General features: G+C 38.2%; 1 protein-coding gene across 1 annotated transcript in view; it reads left to right on the forward strand.

Moving 5' to 3' along the window:
- The window catches only part of LOC150083615 (suppressor of lurcher protein 1-like), a 383165-nt gene that overhangs the window by 279986 nt on the left and 84659 nt on the right, over positions 1-18520 (forward strand). The window contains exon 13 of the mRNA XM_090378541.1: positions 896-1025. Within this exon, the coding sequence (XP_090234667.1) occupies positions 896-1025 (130 nt within the window). The remainder of the gene's footprint in view (positions 1-895; positions 1026-18520) is intronic.

An 18520-nucleotide genomic window follows, 5' to 3' on the forward strand; every position in this document is an offset into this window, starting at 1 on the left:
AGTAATTCATTTGTGTTATCAGTGAAGATTATACAGTTTATTTGGCCACTGATGACTTTTCTAGTCCACAAAAATTGTCGATAAGTGAAAAAAATTACACTTCTCAGTCACAGTATTCTTAATATAGCAAAAAAGATGACTTTGCACATTTTATGTTTGTATGGAATATTAACATTCCCGGGTTGAAAATATTTAAATTTCCTATTTATTTATTTTTTGTGTTATAAGTAATTTTTGCCCAAATTATGTCATTTCTAATATGAATAAATTTTGAGACTTCTATCATAGCTCGGCCCAAAGGCTATCAGCCCCAGTCCCCCAGTCTTCCCTTAAATGGGCCCTGCTCAAGGGCATTCTGCAAAAGAAAATGGCCTATTTTTGTTAACATTGCTTTGGATTATTGTGAAATGGGCCCTGCTCAAGAAATTCTACAAGAGAAAATGGCTAATTGTTGTTGTTAACATTGCTTTGGATTATTGTGAAGGCACTTCCTGCCATAAGGCATCACTATATAATGTCTCTAAATTGCATACATTCCAATGTTAGTTTATCTGTTTGTAGAAAAATAAAAACCTTGAGGAGAAACTGAGTATAACTCATTCCTGCTTGTAAGGGCCTCAGTAAATTCCTTGTCACCAAAGAGATATTCACACCTGCCATTCTACCAGGTAGTAATAGTGACCTTTGTATTATCTTGGCAAGGATGATACCAAAGTATCGTTTATAAAATTTTACTGAGGAAGTTGTATATTTATACAACAAAACTAGAAATTGATTATATATATGACTTTTAATTTACTTCTATCTTATGTTTGGCAACAAACAGATATTTGTTGATTGACTAATGATTAACAATGACAAAAAAAAATTTATTTATTTTTTTCTCTTTCTCCAGAAAGAGGATGTCCTGGTGCAGTGGTTAGGATATGGCAAGATCTTGGCCAGCCACCATTAGAGTTATGTGGTACTGAAATTAACAATGAGACTCAGGAAATAATCTCAGCATCTAGCGTAATGAAAGTAATGTAAGCATTATTATTGCTAACAGTGATAACAATGATTCATAATATTGATTTCCTTTTAGGTTTATCAAACATTTTCTTGTTTATTATATGATGAATAGATAACTAATAAATGTTTTTTTTACTGTCAGTCATTTCTTTTACTGGTGGAAGCTGCAGCCAGCAGAAAACTTAATTCACCAGAAAGTAGAGAAATTTACAAAATGGGATTTTGGAAATTGTGAAAAAATTTTTAAATTTAAAAAAAAATATATTTATTTATTTAGGTCATCATCATCATCAGCCATGTTCAATCCACTGCAGGATGAAGGCCTCTCCAGCAACTTTCCAGTTCCTTCTGTTTTGTGCAATGGCCATCCATTTACTACCCACAAACTCATGAATTTCATCTGTCCATCTCCGTTGTTGTCTTCCAGGTTTTCTTATAGTTCCTCTTGGGTACCATTCTGTTATTTTCTTATTCCATCTGTCATCATGTCTTCGAACTATGTGTCCTGCCCAAGACCATTTTAGTTCTTTAGTTTTGATAAGAATGTCCTTTACTTGAGTTTGCTGTCTAATCCATGTGTTTCTCTTCTTATCTAATAGACTGATTCCCAATATAATTATTTCCATTCTTTGCTGTGTAGTTCTCAGCTTCTTCTCCATTCTTTTGGTGAGTGCCCAAGTTTCACTTCCATAAATCATGGTGGGAGTATACATTGGTTCATTATTTTATGTTTCAGACAAAATGGGATATTGCTCTTCAGAATGTGACTATATTTCCTGAATGCTATCCATCCAAAATTTATTCTTCTTTTGACTTCAGGCCATTTATCATTATTACAGCTAATGACTTGTCCCAGATAAGTATGTGACTCCACCTTTTCAATTACTGCTCCTTCAATCATTATATCCCTATCGTGGCATACTTTTTCACTTTTTTAATGTAAACCCCAAACACGAGAGGTATTAGAACCTATAAGTACTTGATACCATGCGTGGGTTGGAGGTTGAGAAGACAAAAGAAGATATTTGTCGACATTGGACTTGAACTTCTGTAGACTGTAATTTTCAGGAAATATGTATGAAGGAAGGCTGTTCCAGAAAACAGTTGAATAAATAAACGAGGAAGATTGAAAGTTGGCTCTGTGAGTTTGAAGTTGGACAGTAAATGTTGGCTGGTGGCGGCACGTGTTCTGACTGTTTTGAAAGAGAGAGAACGGGAATTATAGAAACCAATTCAGAAGAACCGTGCCCATGGAAATAACTGTAGAAGAGGCATGCAGCGGAAACAGTACATCTATGAGAGGCGCCTCCGTAGCCAGGTGGGAAGGAGCAGCAGTGCGTAGCACACGCTTCTTGATTAGACCGGGGTTCGAGCCCGTCACCACCAAATACGGAGGATGAAGAAAGGTCAGGGAATGGCCACCGCATATCCCGGAGCAATATGGTCTTAGTTGCTAATGCTCCTAAAAACCAAAAAAAAAAAAAAAAAAAAAAAAAAAAAAAAACATCTATGAGACAGCAAGTGGAGAGAGACTGTTAGAGATGAATCATTAATTAACCCTGCCCTCTTCTGAACGGAATCAAGAAGCCTGTGAGAGGTTTTGAGGGCACCATCCCCAGATGTGGAACAATATTCCATGGTAGGGCAGATTTGCGATTTGTAAAGAGTGAACAGCTGTTTGGAAGAAAAGTAACACCAAGAGCGAAAGAGAAAACCAAATTTTTTAGATGCAGAGGAAGCAATATTTGTAATGTGCTTGTGCCAAGAGAGATTAAGAGTCAGGGTAATCCCCAAAAGAGATATATCATTTTTCCTAGAAATCGGAGTGTCACCAAAGATAAGCATGGGAGCAGAAGAATCCTTTTTGCGAGATATAAGACAAGACTGAGTTTTAGAAGAATTGAAATCACTAAGTTGTCTTTGTCCCACTGGAGAATTACCTGAAGATCAGCATTTAAGGAATTGGTAGCAGATTTTCAAGAAGTTGAAGCTGATTGAGCAGGACAAGGTTTCTCAAAATGGAAAGTGGAATGCAATGTGCTATCATCAGCAAAACTATGGATAGGATTTATAGTCAATGAAAGAAGGTCATTAATATACAAGAGGAAAAGAGTGGGGAAAGAACTGAACCTTGCGGGACACCGACATTAGTGGAGAAGTTAGAAGACAGAGAGCCATCTACCATCACCCTCAGTGAGCAATCAGAGAGATAACTGGATAACCAATTACAAAAAACAGTTGGCAAACCATAAGATGGAAGCTGGTTTAGAAGACCTTTACGCCAAACACAATCGAAAGCCTTTGAGATGTCAAGAGCAACTGCTTGTGCTTCACCGAACTTTTCCATTGAATTAGTCCATAAATGGGTAACATAAGCCAGAATATCAACAGTGGATCGACACCGACGGAATCCATACTGGCGATCGTTGATCAGATGGAAAGTTTCTAGGTAGTTTAAGAGTTGGCGGTTAATTGATTTCTCCATTACTTTAGAAAGAGTAGAAGTAATTTCAATGGGACGATAATTGGATGGGAGGGATTTGTCACCTTTTCAGGAACTGGCTACAAATTTCCAAGCAGAAGGAAAAACACCTTTGGAATAAGAAAGTGAAAAAAAGCGGCAAAGAACTGGAGTAAGTTCAGGAGCACAGGTTTTGATAACAAGTGGAGAAATACCATCGGGACCTGGAGCTTTCTTAGCATCAAGATTTGTCAAAATCCTTCTGATCCTTTTGACAGAAGACCACAGGAAGCATTGAATGGAGAATGTTGAGAATGGTGGGAGGTGTTTTACCAAGATCATTAATACATGAGTTGGAAGAAAAATGGGATGCTGCAGGTCAGCTTTATCCTTGGCTGAAGTGACAACAGAACCATCTGGTTTGGACAGAGTTGGGAGCAGAGATGGGCAAAAGTTGCGGCCAATAGCTTTGGCAAGAGACCAGAATGCTAGGCTACCATTAGGGCAAGAAGCAAGTTTTCTACTCTTCGCCTGTTCAAACTCTAGTTTGGACTGATTAATAACTACTTTACAATTGTTGCGAGCTTTGGTATAGGCAGAAAATGAATCTGAAGAATTAGAAACAAGCCAATTACAATATGCAACATTCTTCTCTTGAAGAGCCTTAGCACATTTATTGGAAAACCAAGGTTTAGATAAAGGATGAGATTTTAAAGTGGAGTGTGGGATAAAGGATTCCATTCCTACAATAATAATTTCACTGACACAATCTGAGCAAACATTGACATCAGAAGTTTTGAAACATTAATCCGACCAAGGAAAGAAGAAAAGTAATTTCGTAGGTCATCCCATTTTGCATTCTTGTAATACCAAACAATACGAGGTTGGGAATAGTCATGAGATAAACGCTCCATTGGAGAAGAGACAATCACCAAGTTGTGATCTGAGGTGCCTAAAGGACCTCTCACTTCGACCATGTATTTAGAAGGGTTATTTGTGAAAAAAAGATCAAGCGCGTTGACTGTATGGTTAGGATTGTCCTGTATTCTTATAGGTAAATGAACAATCTGTGCAAGATCATTAGAAATTGCAAAAGTCTCAGCATCTCGACCAACTGGAGTTGTGAACATTAAAATCACCAAGGAAAATTACCTCGCTGTTAGGAAAGTTGGACTGGAGAAAGTCAAGTTGCAAATAGAGGAAGTCAAAGAGCTCCAAGTGATTAGTGGAGTTGGGGGAACAGTAGAGACAACAGATGAATTTGACACAATGAGGTAGAGAGATTTTAAGCCAGAGAAGATTGAAAAGAGGAGATTCCAAATTACCAAGTCTCTAACAGGGAATATCAGAACAGACATATGCACAAGTACCACCTTTGAGGCGAAAGGAATCATACAGAGAATAATTTAGGCAACTGAGATGAGCAGTAGTTGAATCAACCGATAACTGAGATTCTGTCAGAAAAAGTACATGGAGTTTGGCAGACTGCAAGTGGAAATGGACATCGATGAAATTAGAATTGAGACCATGTATATTTGTGAAATGAATTCGGAAGTGTTTGAGAGATTTAGATCTTTTCGCAGATAAGCTTACTCCGTTAGTTTGACAATTCGTGGTGTATACTTGTTCTTCATTACTTTTGTTTTAGCCATATTCATCTTTAGTCCAAAATCCTTACTAACTGTGCATAACTGATTAAGATTGTCCACTAATTCTTTGGGATCATGGCTTATGACCACAGTGTCATTTGCAAATCGTAAATGGTTTAGGTACTCTCCATTCACATTGACTCCTTTCTGCGACCAGTCTAATCTTTTGAAAGCTTCCTCAAGGGCAGCAGTAAACAGCTTCAGAGATATTGTGTCTCCTTGTCAAACTCCTTTCTCAATTTTAAATTTACTACTGTCTTTGTCTAGTCTAATAAAGGAGGTAGCATTCTCATATATTTTCTTCAAAATCTTAATATATGGGGTACCTATGCCTTGTCTTTCTAGTGCCGGAAACATAGCCTTATACTGTATGGAGTCAAATGCCTTTTCATAATCCACAAATGCCAGGCATAGTGGTGTTTTATATTCATTTGCTTTCTCCATTAGCTGTGATATTACGTGAAGGTGATCCATAGTTGAGAATCCTGTCCTAAAGCCAGCTTGCTCTTTCGTTTGATTCTCATCAAGTATTCTTTCTAATCTGTTAGTAATGACCCTTGTGAACAACTTGTAGATGTGGGATAACAAGCTAATTGATCTGTAATTTCCAATTTCTGATTTATCCCCTTTCTTATGCAGCAAAACTATGATTCCATTATTCCACTCCTTAGGCCTCACACCTTTTCTAATGCATTTTGTGAAAAGTCTTGCCAGTTTCTGTGTAATGTCATGTCTCTTCCTCCTAATTTTAACAACTCTACAGTAACTTCATGCCGACCGGGCTAGCTGGGTGGGTAAAATGCCTGCCTGGCAACCCAAATTTCGCGGGTTCGAATCACCCCTCGGGCTTGGATCAAAGAGGTGCATTATGGCCACAGAAGCCGATGCACCAACATCTACCAAAAAAAAAGTAACTTCATCTTCCCCCGGGGCTTTCTGATTCTTCATTTTCTTCAACGCATGGTCTACCTCATCAGGTATGTTGTATGTGTTACTAATTTGCAATCCATCTTCCCCACTGCTGGCATCATTCCCTCACTCCGTGTATAACTCTTTATAGTAGTCTTCTGCTATTCGAATTATGCTTTCTCTGCTATTTATAAGTACACCTCGCTATTCTTCAGTTTCAGTATCATTTGTCTTTCTGTATTACTGCTCATGGCTGCTGATTTAAATCCTTTGTTTTGCCTTAATGCTTGTTCTACTTTTCTTGTGTTAAATCTTCTTATGTCCTCTCTGAGTCTCTTTCTAATGGCTTTGCATAACTCAGTATACTCAATTTTCTCCTTGTCAGTGTTTTTCTTACTCTTCATTTGTCGTCTTCGGTTCATCATGACAAGTGTTTCTTGACTAATTTTTTCTTCTTTGGATTTCTTTTTACTTATAGGTTTCTTGGGCTTTATCACTTTCAGAAAGTTGTAATATTCCTCATCGATATCTTGATCCTGAGCAATCTGCAGTAGCTCAAACTTGTTCTGAAGTTCCAGTACATACTGCTTTTTCTCCTCTTCTGTTATCTCAAAGACCTTTGTATTATTTACTCAAGTCAGTTTTTTACCTTCTTTTCTTACATCTATATCAAGTGTGCATCTTACCATTCTGTGATCACTTCCAACATTTACCTTTCTCGGGACAGTAACATCATTCACGATATATCTTCCATTAGTGAGGATGAAGTCGATTTCATTAGTTGTTAATCCATTTGGGCTCTTCTATGTCCACTTTCTGTTCACCCTTTTCTTGAAAAAAGTGTTCGTTACTGACAAACCTCAAGATTCTGCAAATTCCACAAGTCTTTCACATCTTTCATTTCTTTCACCAATTCCAAAATTTATTTAAGTATTACTGCACAAATTTTAGTCTTCCCTATCCCCATGTGTTCTTTCTGTTTGCATTCCATTACATGCTATTCACTCTTTCATGTCAGTAAGTTCTTTTTCTGTCTTGACTGTGCTTTTTCCTTTTGTTCCTCTCTCAGGTCAACCTGAGAGACCCAATTTATGGTCAACCAAATGCCTAATTTATGTTCTCTCCTCTGCTGTCAAGTCAACCGTAAACCATTTGCCTGCATTATATGTTCTCTCCCCACAATTAAACGCATTCAGCCTTTATTACTTGTATTTCGTGTTTCTGCAAATCTACTCAGGAATCGGTCTAAAATGGTGAAATCAAAGAAAATTTATATTTCCTCAGATACAAGAAATGGCAAAGGATTTGACAATACTGGCTTACCTGCTTACGACAAAACATGCACTACATTTCTTTAGAACAGCTAAAGAAAACACTAAATTCACATGCTAATGAGGGAACAAAATTTAAAAGAGAAATTCATGTATGCATTAGTTTCAGGTCTGCGGTTGAGAATTTTTTAGAGAGCAGTAAAGATCCGGACTACTAGACTACAGTTGAAATTATGTTAGTGAACTTCAAGAAGTTGGGCCACAACATGAGTAGACAAGGTTGCACAAACACCAAAAGAAACTCTTCCACCCTGGCATGCTTATACCCCATTGTGCGACTTTTCCCTTAAGAAATGGGTAAAGTCTGAGACCTCATCATCTGTCTACCAGCAGCTCTATTCTGCACACCGAGCTGAGTACTCAGACTTCCTGCCCATTTACACAGACGGCTCAAAGTCTGAATCGTGTGTAGGATCTGCTGTTGTAATATCTCAGCAGATTCTTCCTGAATCCAGCATATACACTGCAGAGCTATATGCTATAAAGCTAGCCTTGGATCACATTCGAACTTGTCAATGCCAAAGTTCAATAATATATTCTGACTCTTTGAGTGTATTACAAGCGTTATTATCTCTGAAACACAATTCTCATCTAGTTCTCTGTCGGGTTCAGCAGAAGATACATTCTCTTCATGAATACAAGTTTGATATCCGCTTCTGCTGGATTCCTAGCAACATTGGGATAAAGGGAAATGATTTGGCTGACACTGCAGCCAAATCAGCAACACCCACTAAAAATCGTTGCCTGTCAGTCCCCTATACAGACTACAGGCAAATAATACGCAACAAAATGTATTCCCAATGGCAAGAACTATGGCATAGAGAGAGAACAAATAAATTATGCCAAATAAAGCCTGTAATAGAAACATGGCAGTCTAGTCTGCGCAGGAATCAGAGCGAGGAAGTTGTTCTTGCTCGACTCCGCATAGGACACAGTCATCTGACACATTCTTTTCTTTTCTGCTGAGGGCGGATGACCCTCCAATGTGCGAGTTTTGCGACACCATTTTTAACTTTAAAGCATATTTTAATAGATTGCGTTCATTTTACCCATGTTTGCAATATACATTTTACCGCTTTTACTCATCCGACAGCCTTATACACTCAGTCAGATTTTATCAGACAACGACCACATGTCGGCAGTTTTTAAGTTTTTACAAGCTATTAATATATACACACATATATAAATTGGATAATTTACTTTTAAATGTATACTGCCTTATATATATATATAAATAACAATTTGACGAGGTAACCTTTTTAAAGGTTACCAGAATTTATCTTTGATGATATTTTAATCGTTTCCTGGCGCAGTATAACCTTAGTTATTTTTGCGCCAATAAAACCAAAATCAAATCAAATCAAGCCACAACATGATTGTCATGGTACATTTTTACACTTCCATTTGGGGCCTCAAGTGGCAAATGATCTTTCTAGCGTTTTTCCTAGAGCGAGTACTAGTGCGTTCTTAAACCCTCCACTGCTCGCAATGTCACTGCCTCCTTCTCTGAGCAGCGTCAGTGCTAGCAATGTTGCTGCTAACCCCACTTGCAACCTTACTGCTATTGCTAGCAATGAACTCCTCTCCTATTCTCCTGATCGCTTGGTCACTGGTTATCACCGCTCCTGCCTCCACGTGACAGGGCCGGTAACCTTGGAAAAAGTCCCTCTCCCGTGGCTGAAAGGAGCGAGCATGGATTTGAATAATTTTCTGCCATTAGGGCCTTCAAGCTCTCAGAAATGTCTGATGGCAATGACACTAATCAACCGAAAAGGCTACAAAGAGAAGCACAGCTAAATAAGATGCCAGACTTTCTGGTGATACACTCTCTCCCTCTCTCTCTCTCTCTCTCTCTCTCTCTCTCTCTCTCTCTCTCTCTCTCTCTCTCTCTCTCTCTCTCTCTCTCTCTCTCTCTCTCTCTCTCTCTCTTTCCCCACACCTAGCCTGCGGGCAAATTATCACCATTTGTTATCCAAAGATATCTGGAATCCATTGCTGGGACACCAAAAATGGTTCAACGACTACAATCTGGAGACCTGATTGAAACAGCCTATTCAAAACATTGTGAGTGGCTGCTCAAAACAACTTTTGGTGGGCTGCCAGTATCTGTCACTATCGCTTCTTGGCCTTATGGCTTAGATCATAGTAAATGTCTCTCCCCACAATACGTTGAAGGTGTCATCACAGAGTGTGACCTAATTACAGTGTCTTTAGAGGTATTACTTCAAGAACTGAGCAATCAAAAGGTAATCAGCGCCAAACGTATAATGACTAAAAAAAGATGGAAATCTCATTCTGACACGATCCATAATCTTACCATTCTGCACCCCAGAATTGCCATCCTCAGTAAAAGCTGGCTATTTAAACTACAGAATTCGGCCTTATATCCCTAATCCCATTCATTGTTTTAAATGCCAGAAATATGGACACTCCCAGCAGGCATGTAGAGGTGATGTCATATGTCCTATTTGTGGTTCCAAGGATATACACGAGCAGACCATTCAGCCTCAACTCTCATTTGCCCCATCTGCAAAGGTAGTCACCCAGCCTTTTCTAAATTGTGCGAAATGTGGAAAACAGGCAAGAAAATTCAAAAATATAAAATAGAATATAAAGTGACATACCCTGAGGCAGACAGACAAGTTATGTTGACCATGCCCAGTCATTCTTATGCATCTCAAACTCAAAGCACCCACTCAACAGCAGCTCAGACAGATGTATCAATAACCCCTAGCACATCTCTAGCTAACTGGGTTAAAACAACACTATCAAACTCTGGAAAGGACACACCTCAAACTAAAACCAGTGACGCGACCAACACTTCAATTAGCATTCCAGCTGATACTCCAACAGTCTCGAATGATAGTGAAAAATTGAAACCTAAAGACAGCAAGAAAACCACGAACAGTATAGAAGTAGATGTACCCTCAGATTATGAGGAACCCATACTAGAACTTAATGTGAATGACAGTATGGATACTGGATGCCCCATCTTCTCAAAAAAAAGAACAAAAAAATGCTCCATTTTTCTCCGAAAAAATGTACGAAAAATGAGAAAAACCGAGCTTGGAATAATTTCCTGAAGTATCCTACCACCAATAACTTAATTACTTATAAAAGACTTGAAGCTAAAGAGAGACAAATTATATGGAAAGTGAAATGTGATTTATGGATTGCTTTTGCCTCAGCCATCACAAAAGACACCGACACATGTATTATCTGGGGAACTCAGACGATTGTGACTAAGCGATTTCTCTGGGCTTTAAGTGTGATTTCCTAAAAGCGATCTATAGTTCTTTTACATTCATCTCGTTAAGCAATATATTTATTTAATAACAGCTCTTGTTACAAAAGTACTTGTATAGGACAAGAAAGGAAAGTCACCTTTCTTTTTCTGATAGTTCTATTACTAACCCCTACTACTTTAAGCTTGGTCACACCAGGCACTGCTCCTGCCTCCCCGCGGTGGGGCCAGTAACCTGGGTGGTAAAAACAAACCCCCAGGGCCAAAAGGAGCCATCATGGATATAAGCAATTATCCACCTTTAGAGCCCTTGAGCTCAAGATCAGAAATTCCTGACATCAACCATGACTCCAATTGTCCGAAGCGACTACAGACAGAAAATCAGAATAAAGACGTACCAGCATTTCTTATAATGCACTCATTTTCCACGCAACCTATTGACCGACTATCACCTTTTCTAATACAGAAATGTTTTGAATTGGTTTGTGGATCTCCTAAAATGGTTAAACATCTCCAATCTGGAGACCTAATTGAAACTTCTAAGGCAGCTCATTCGGAGAAGCTGTTAAAATTAATATCATTTAACAGTATTCCAGTGTCAGTTATGCCCCATACCCCATACTCTGAACACCTCAAAAGACGTTATCATCGAATGGGACTTACTGTCTGTCTCTGAAGAAGAGATAATACAGAGCTCAGGAAACAAAAAGTGACTTGTGCACGGAGAATAATGACCAAAAAAGATGGCAACCTACTGCCAACCAGGTCCATCATTTTGACATTTAGAACTCTGACTCTTTCATCTTCTGCTAAAGCAAAACTGCAAGATTCAGCCCTACATCACAAATCCCATTCACTGCTTTATGTGGATTAGCCAGAAGTATGGCTAATCTCAGATGGCATTCCAAGGCAATGCCGTGTGTCCTATTTGTGGCTCCTTAGAGCCACAAATAGGACACACGGCATCGCCTCGATCTATAGTTCTTTTACATTTGTCTTGTTAAGCACTATATTTATTTAATACTCCTACTTGCCCAAACTGTAAAAGAAGCCATCCTGTATTTTCTAAAGCATGTGAGTGACCTTTGGAAAACAGTCAAAAAAATCCAAAAATATAAAGTGAAGCATAAAGTCACATACCCTGAAGCAAGGAAGCAAATATTGTTAACCATGCCTAGCCAATCATACACATTGGTCACTAAAAACAGCCAGTCAGCTACAACTCAAACAGAAGTCTCCATAGAACCAAACATTTCCTTTGCCACCTCGGCTAAAACTGGGCTAACGTGCAATAAGAAATCTGCCAGTCAATGAAACCAGCAACACGCCAATCAGTATTCCAACTGATGCTATCTCAACCTCACGCAAAACAACAAAATCTGTTACTGTTGAAAACCAGAAGAAAGTGAAACCACACTATAGCAACATAGAAATGGAGGTTCAGTCAGAGGAGGACGACACAGTACTAGAATTACATGCTAATGATACCATGGACTCGGGATGCCCAACCTTTCCCAGAAATGAAAAATCAAAACTAAGCAGACAGAAACCTCAGAAAAAACAGTCAGATCAATCTTCTTCATATAAACTCAACCAATGAACAAATTCCTGCAATGGAACTGCATAGGATTACGCAGTAATATAGATGACCTGAATGATTTACTCATACAAACTAACGCAGTAGGCATATGCTTATAGGAAACATTTTTATCACCGAAAGTTTCTCTCAAATTCATAAACTATACTGTGCTTAGGCGAGACAAGATTCTGACTCTTCTCCTCGTGGAGGGGTAGCTATTCTTGTCAAAACTACTATACCATTAAGACATCTCCAACTAGAAACCTCCTTAGGAGTTGTAGCAGTTCGGATGACCATGGGAACATCGTTAATCCTTGCATCTGTTTATATATCACCTAATTATCCTTGTTCCCAGACTGAACTTAACAACCTTTTAACACAACTGCCACCTCCTTTCTGTTTACTCAGTGATTTCAATGGTCACTATCCATTGTGGGGATCTTTCACCATGGGTAGGAGAGGCCAATTAATTGAAACATTCCTAGATAACCATAATCTTACTGTATTAAACACTGGCTCTCCAACTCATGTTCAACTACCTACAAGTAGAACGTCTTCCATAAACTTATCCATCTATTTAGCATCTCTTTTTCCAAGCATGGAATGGTTAGTGTTGAATGATCCTTTCCACAATGACCATTGTCCTATTATAAGTTCAATTCAAACACAGGCTGTGTTGTGCCCTAATGCCCGTACTTCTTCAATTTTCACAAAGCAGACTGAAAAGGCTATTCTACTTGTGTCCTACTCAACAACCAGTATGTATAGCAACAACATATTGATGACGTAATCGATCACATTACCAACCATATATTATTGGCAGCTGAAATTACCATTCCAAAATCTGACCAGTGCAAACGGGTACACCAAAACCAGTGGTGGAATGAAGGTTGCTCCAAAGCAACAAGAGAAAAAGGTAGTTGGTCAAAAAACCAAGTCAAAAACCTGAGTCAAAAAATTCAGAGCCACAGCAAGTCAAATTAGAAAAAAAGCAAAATGTGACTCCTAGATTAACTTTGTCTCAACTATTAACAAAAATACTGACACTCGGATTATCTGGAAAAAAATACAAGCACTCAGTGGGAAATTTCTACCATTGCAGCCTCCAATAATACAGTGGAATGGGCAGGACTTATCCTCTCCTACTGATATTGCAAATGCTTTAGCAGAATCTTTCTATAATATTTCTGCCTCTTCCTCTTATGTGACCTTTTTTTCAACGCATTAAAACTAATGAACATTCTTAGTGATTCCCTTCTACTTTTTCTCTCTCTCACACACATACAGGGTAACTCAGTAATTATTTTTTTGGTAAAGATTCAATATGGGGTACGGCCACCAAAAATGGCAGCGAGGAGAGGAAGGGGGAAAGCAGTGATTGACGGGTTGTAACTCCACCCACTCACTGCGTTCCCCCTCCTCTCCTCGCCCGGCGGATGCGAAGTGACACGCAGATGGCACGTAGCACAGCAACGAATGTGGCGGCTGAAAACAAAGAATAAACCCGATAATCAGAAAAATACAAATACCAAAATACACGTTTCTACGGTTTCGCGAAATGTCACGTGACATTTGAATAAGTCTGATTGAGCTAAAAAGAAGAGAAAAAGGAAAGGGGAAAAGGTAATTTAAACCGAAATTTCGCTAAAATGAAAGGCAAATAAACTGAACAATTTAAAAAACTAACCCTTTTCTCGACCGCAGGTAATACAGCACAACGTAAAATTCGACCGGGAATTGCAAAAAAGACTATTTCGCAAACATCAATTAACCACGAAGAAACACCACGAAATTGAAAATTGCGCAATAAAAATAGGTTAAACACAGAACAAAAAAATTAGAATACATACCTAAAACAAAGGAATACGGCAGAAGCACTTAGGAATTACTAATCAGTGATTAGTAATGAGAAGGCTCAGAAGAGGAGGAAAGTGGTCATGTCACTTTCATCAGTCGACATTTAAAAATTAATTTAATTTTTTTTTCTGGGGGCTCTGCCCCCAGACCCCCGTTTCAGCGGATTTTTGGGTCGCTCTCACGCTACTTTTATTTTTTATTTCACATTGAAATTCGGATAAGTGATTTTTTTAAATTACAAATGTAATTAAGAATGTAATTAGGAATTACTAATCAGCCAATGAGAAGGCTCAGAAGAGGAGGAAAGTGGCCACGTCACTTTCCTCAGTCGACATTTCGAAATTACTTTATTTTTCAGAAAAAAAAAATTAATTTAATTTTTTTGTTTTCTGGGGGCTCTGCCCCCCAGACCCCCGTCTATGTGGGGGCTCCTGCCCCCACACCCCCGGATTTTTTAACTTTACCTTTAATTTACGAATGAAATTAAGACCGATTATTATACCGCAACCACGTGACATCGAAACACTATTAACACGTGCGGCACAAGATGACACACACAACTAACACGGCGCGGCACAAGGTGACACGCACTGCGTGTCAGTTGTGATCGTCTAGACATCATTGACTCCGCCCACTGGGTGGAGCCGGCTGCCTTCTTTCACTTCGTTCTCATTGGCTGTACCCGATACTGAATCTCGACCATTTTTTTTTTGGCTGGTGCAGCAAAAGCCTCAGGCTTCCTTGCACCATATAGCTAATAATAATAATATATTTTGCATTTGACTATCTAATCAATTTAACCAAATATTTTAAATCATCCTCTGTACCACGATCAGGAGTAAAGCCATATTGTTTATTTGAGAACCCCAAATTTTCTTGCATATATTGCAATATTCACTGTGAAAGCATGTATTCATAGATCTTGCCCAAACCTGGAAAAAGTGCAATTGGACGATAAGAAGAAAGCTCATTTTTAGGCTTTTCAGATGACTTCAAAATTATCTTAAGAAGAGCATCCTTCCAAGGCGAGAGAAAAATTTGTTCAAGCAGACATTTGTTGGAAACCAGAAGATACGCAGGAAACAGTTTGAAGAAATGCTTAATAACTTTCCCTTCAATGAGGTCCATACCAGAACACCTGTTGTTACAAATTTTGTTAACAGCTGAATTAAGATCTTCGATTGAAAATGGTTCCTCTTAAATATCGCTAACATAACCACAGTTTAACCGATCAGTACTATCAGAATGCTCCATCGCCTCCATATGATGATGAGATCCATTGACTAGGTGATCAAGTATGAATACTGCCGAGCCAAACTACAGTTTCAGAGTCTCCACAACACATAGAATTTATCACATCTCCAGATGGCCTTAATTTGTGCAAACACAACTTATAAACAATACCCCATGGAACCTGATTACCAGTTGTTTGCACTAAGTTTTTCCATGCATCAAATTTCCTTTTAGCTATTAAACGGCTATATTTTCTTTTGATCAATTGATATGCAGTTTTCAACCTAGCAGTAGATTCTTTATTATCCCACAATTTCTGATGTTGGAACTTCTTACGCACCCTTCTGACCTCCCTCCGGAGATCAGTAAGGCCAGAGGACTACCATTACACCGGAGCATGTTTACTTTGCTTTAATTTCATTGACTCCCTCGAGGCATCAAATAACTTCTGTTGTAATAGTTGAACCAAATCAAATACATTAATCCTATCCAACTCTGCTAACAACGTTTCACCAAAAATTGTCCTAACAAATCTGTCAAACTTACCCCAGTCAGTGTGCTTGATTGCAAATCTTCGAAGTTGTAATGAATGAGGCTCAATAAATCTACTTCTAGCACAGCATAAGTTGAAAATAATCACTCTGTGATTGCTGTTAATCCAATCTGGTTTAACTTGCCAATTAGATATGAAATTGAAAGCCATACCATTGGCTAACGATACAATCTATGTTAGACTCACCATTAATAGTCTAAAATGTTGGTTCATTACCAGGCTTATTAATGATCTCAAGTTTAGATGATGATATCAGCTCTTCCAATAACCTACTTCTGGCATCCGTAAATCTAGAATGCCATAAAAGATTTTTAGCATTTGAATCCAAACAGATAATTACTTTTCTACCTTTAAATCTCAATAACTTTTCTTCCAAATAGCTAAGAGAGCAATGAAGGTCTACATTAGGCTGACAGTACATAGATATAATGAAAAATTTTCCCCAGCTATCCTCAATACCAACACAGACTGTATGCACATAAGGAATCAGTTCTGGTCACAACCAGATCAGAGCAGAAAATTAGTATAGCAGCCCTTAGTTTGTCACACTTCTTTGAGACAATTCTAATAGAATTGGGATATCCAATTAGCTGACCCCTATAAACATACGGTTCCTGAACACTAACAATGTCAATCCTTTCACGTTCACAAACTAACCTTAGTTCATCTGCTGCAGATCTTGCATGCTGTGCATTAATTTGGAGAAAATTGAGTTCATTGTACATATTATTTCTATGGGTACGAGTACTATTGTTCATTACAGTAAAGTGCAGAATACGTTCTTTCCTTAGTGAAGTGTTTTGGACACTTCTTATATCTAACCAAATGAGCAGCAGACCTATTTTTCCTGCTATAATTGGAAAGACACTGAGGTTTGTTTTTATTTTTACAGAATTTAAAATTATGGCCAGTCATACCACAATGACTGCAAACCGGCCTATCACTTCTACCTGTCTTAAAAGTGTGACCGTACCTTTGACAATTATAACAAATAGTAACCAAATAAAATATCATAAACCTGTAGGACATCAATCCAATAAAGATCTCTGTTTGTTTATCAAGAAACTTTTTAACTCTACAGGATATTTCCAGGATCCAGTTAATTCCATTTTTGTTTTTGTTTTCATTAGAAAAACATATTTTCACTTCATCACTGACATCATCTCTGCATAGACCCATATGTATTAGATTTCTTTCATATAACTCATTAAGTAGATCTTCTTTATTTATGTCCTTCATTACATCATGTAATGTTATTTTCAAACCAGGTTTCTTAGGCTTAGTGATATTCAATCTCAATTTTTTTATGAGGCCATTTGGCCTAATATCCTCAAGCTCCTTGTTAGACTCAGTCTCATTCGCAATACACTTGTCAGGTAGTCTTCTCGTTCTCCTAATTTGTATGCTTTTAAGCAAATTTTCTATAATTTTAGAGACTGCCTTTTCTACAGCCATGCTAGACTTAAGTTTAGAATCATGCTCAGTCATCATCAGAAGTACATTATTAGAATTAGTGTTATTTCTAACCGATTATTCTGCTTTGCATAGCTGTCATAATTAGTTGTTATCTTTCCAGTTTTCCTTTTTAACACCATTTTAACAATCTCACTGTATAGCTTGCCAGTACAGTGAAACTTCTCCTAACGGACACCTCTCTTTAACGGACATCTCTCTACAACGGACATTTTCAAATTCCCCAACTCTCCTCTATTGGTTTTAACGTGTTTTCAGCTTCTGTCTAGTGGACATTCTCTGTAACGGACGCGGACAGGCAATCTGCACTGTTTCATTTAGATTAGCACTTAATTTGATCTCCCAATAACGGACAGCGGGCGAGCTCACGGCCCTTTTTCTAGGAACGTTTCTCCACGTATTGCCTGAATCGTGTGTTTATTTTCTATTTCCGATGTTTACGCCGCGGTTTTAAACCCTTTTTCAAGAATTTTAAGGCACATGTAAAACTTCTGATGAATTCGGTGTGTGCAGGGGGGGAGGATTTTGTCGGCCTTTCTTCTTTTGAGTTTTAAGTTTTCAGTTTTGTTCAGTGTCGTGTGAAGTGCACAATGTCTGCTCGTAAACATTTAACTTTAAAAGATAAAGTCAACTCATTAATGCGTATGATCGGCAAAAAAATAGTGTTCGCAATCTCGCTAGCATCCTAGATGCAAAATTCAAAATCGGGAAGATGCAGGTAAGCGACATCCTAAAGGGAAAAAAAATGAACTGCTCAAACAAATTTGGCAACACGTAAATGATCAGGTTCGAAAATCATTCCCGAAAACTGTTGGACTTCAAAAAAAAAAATTCCCATTAATGGGCCTATTATTAGGGAAAAGGCTTTGGAGGTTGTGAAATCTATGGGAGTAAATGAGTTCAAAGCTTCTGTGGGATGGCTAGACAAGTTCAAAACTCGGCATAAAATTTCTTGGAAAACCGTAAGTGGTGAAGGTGGATCTGTTGATACTGGGGTTGTAGCAGAGTGGACCGTCAAATTGGAAGATTTATGTCGTGATTTTGAAGCTAAGGATATTTACAACTGTGACGAAACAGGGTTGTTTTTTAAATCTCTTCCTGAAAAAACGAGTCTAAAAAACGAAAAGTGCCAGGGCGGAAAAATTTCTAAGGAACGCTTGACTGTACTATTTGTGTTCCAATATTTATCAACACAATATGATAACTCTCAATAATGGAAT

This window comes from Mastigoproctus giganteus, chromosome 7, assembly GCF_048544385.1.
Source record: "Mastigoproctus giganteus isolate SK-2022 chromosome 7, ASM4854438v1, whole genome shotgun sequence".
In the NCBI taxonomy this organism is placed as follows: Eukaryota; Metazoa; Arthropoda; class Arachnida; order Uropygi; family Thelyphonidae; genus Mastigoproctus; species Mastigoproctus giganteus.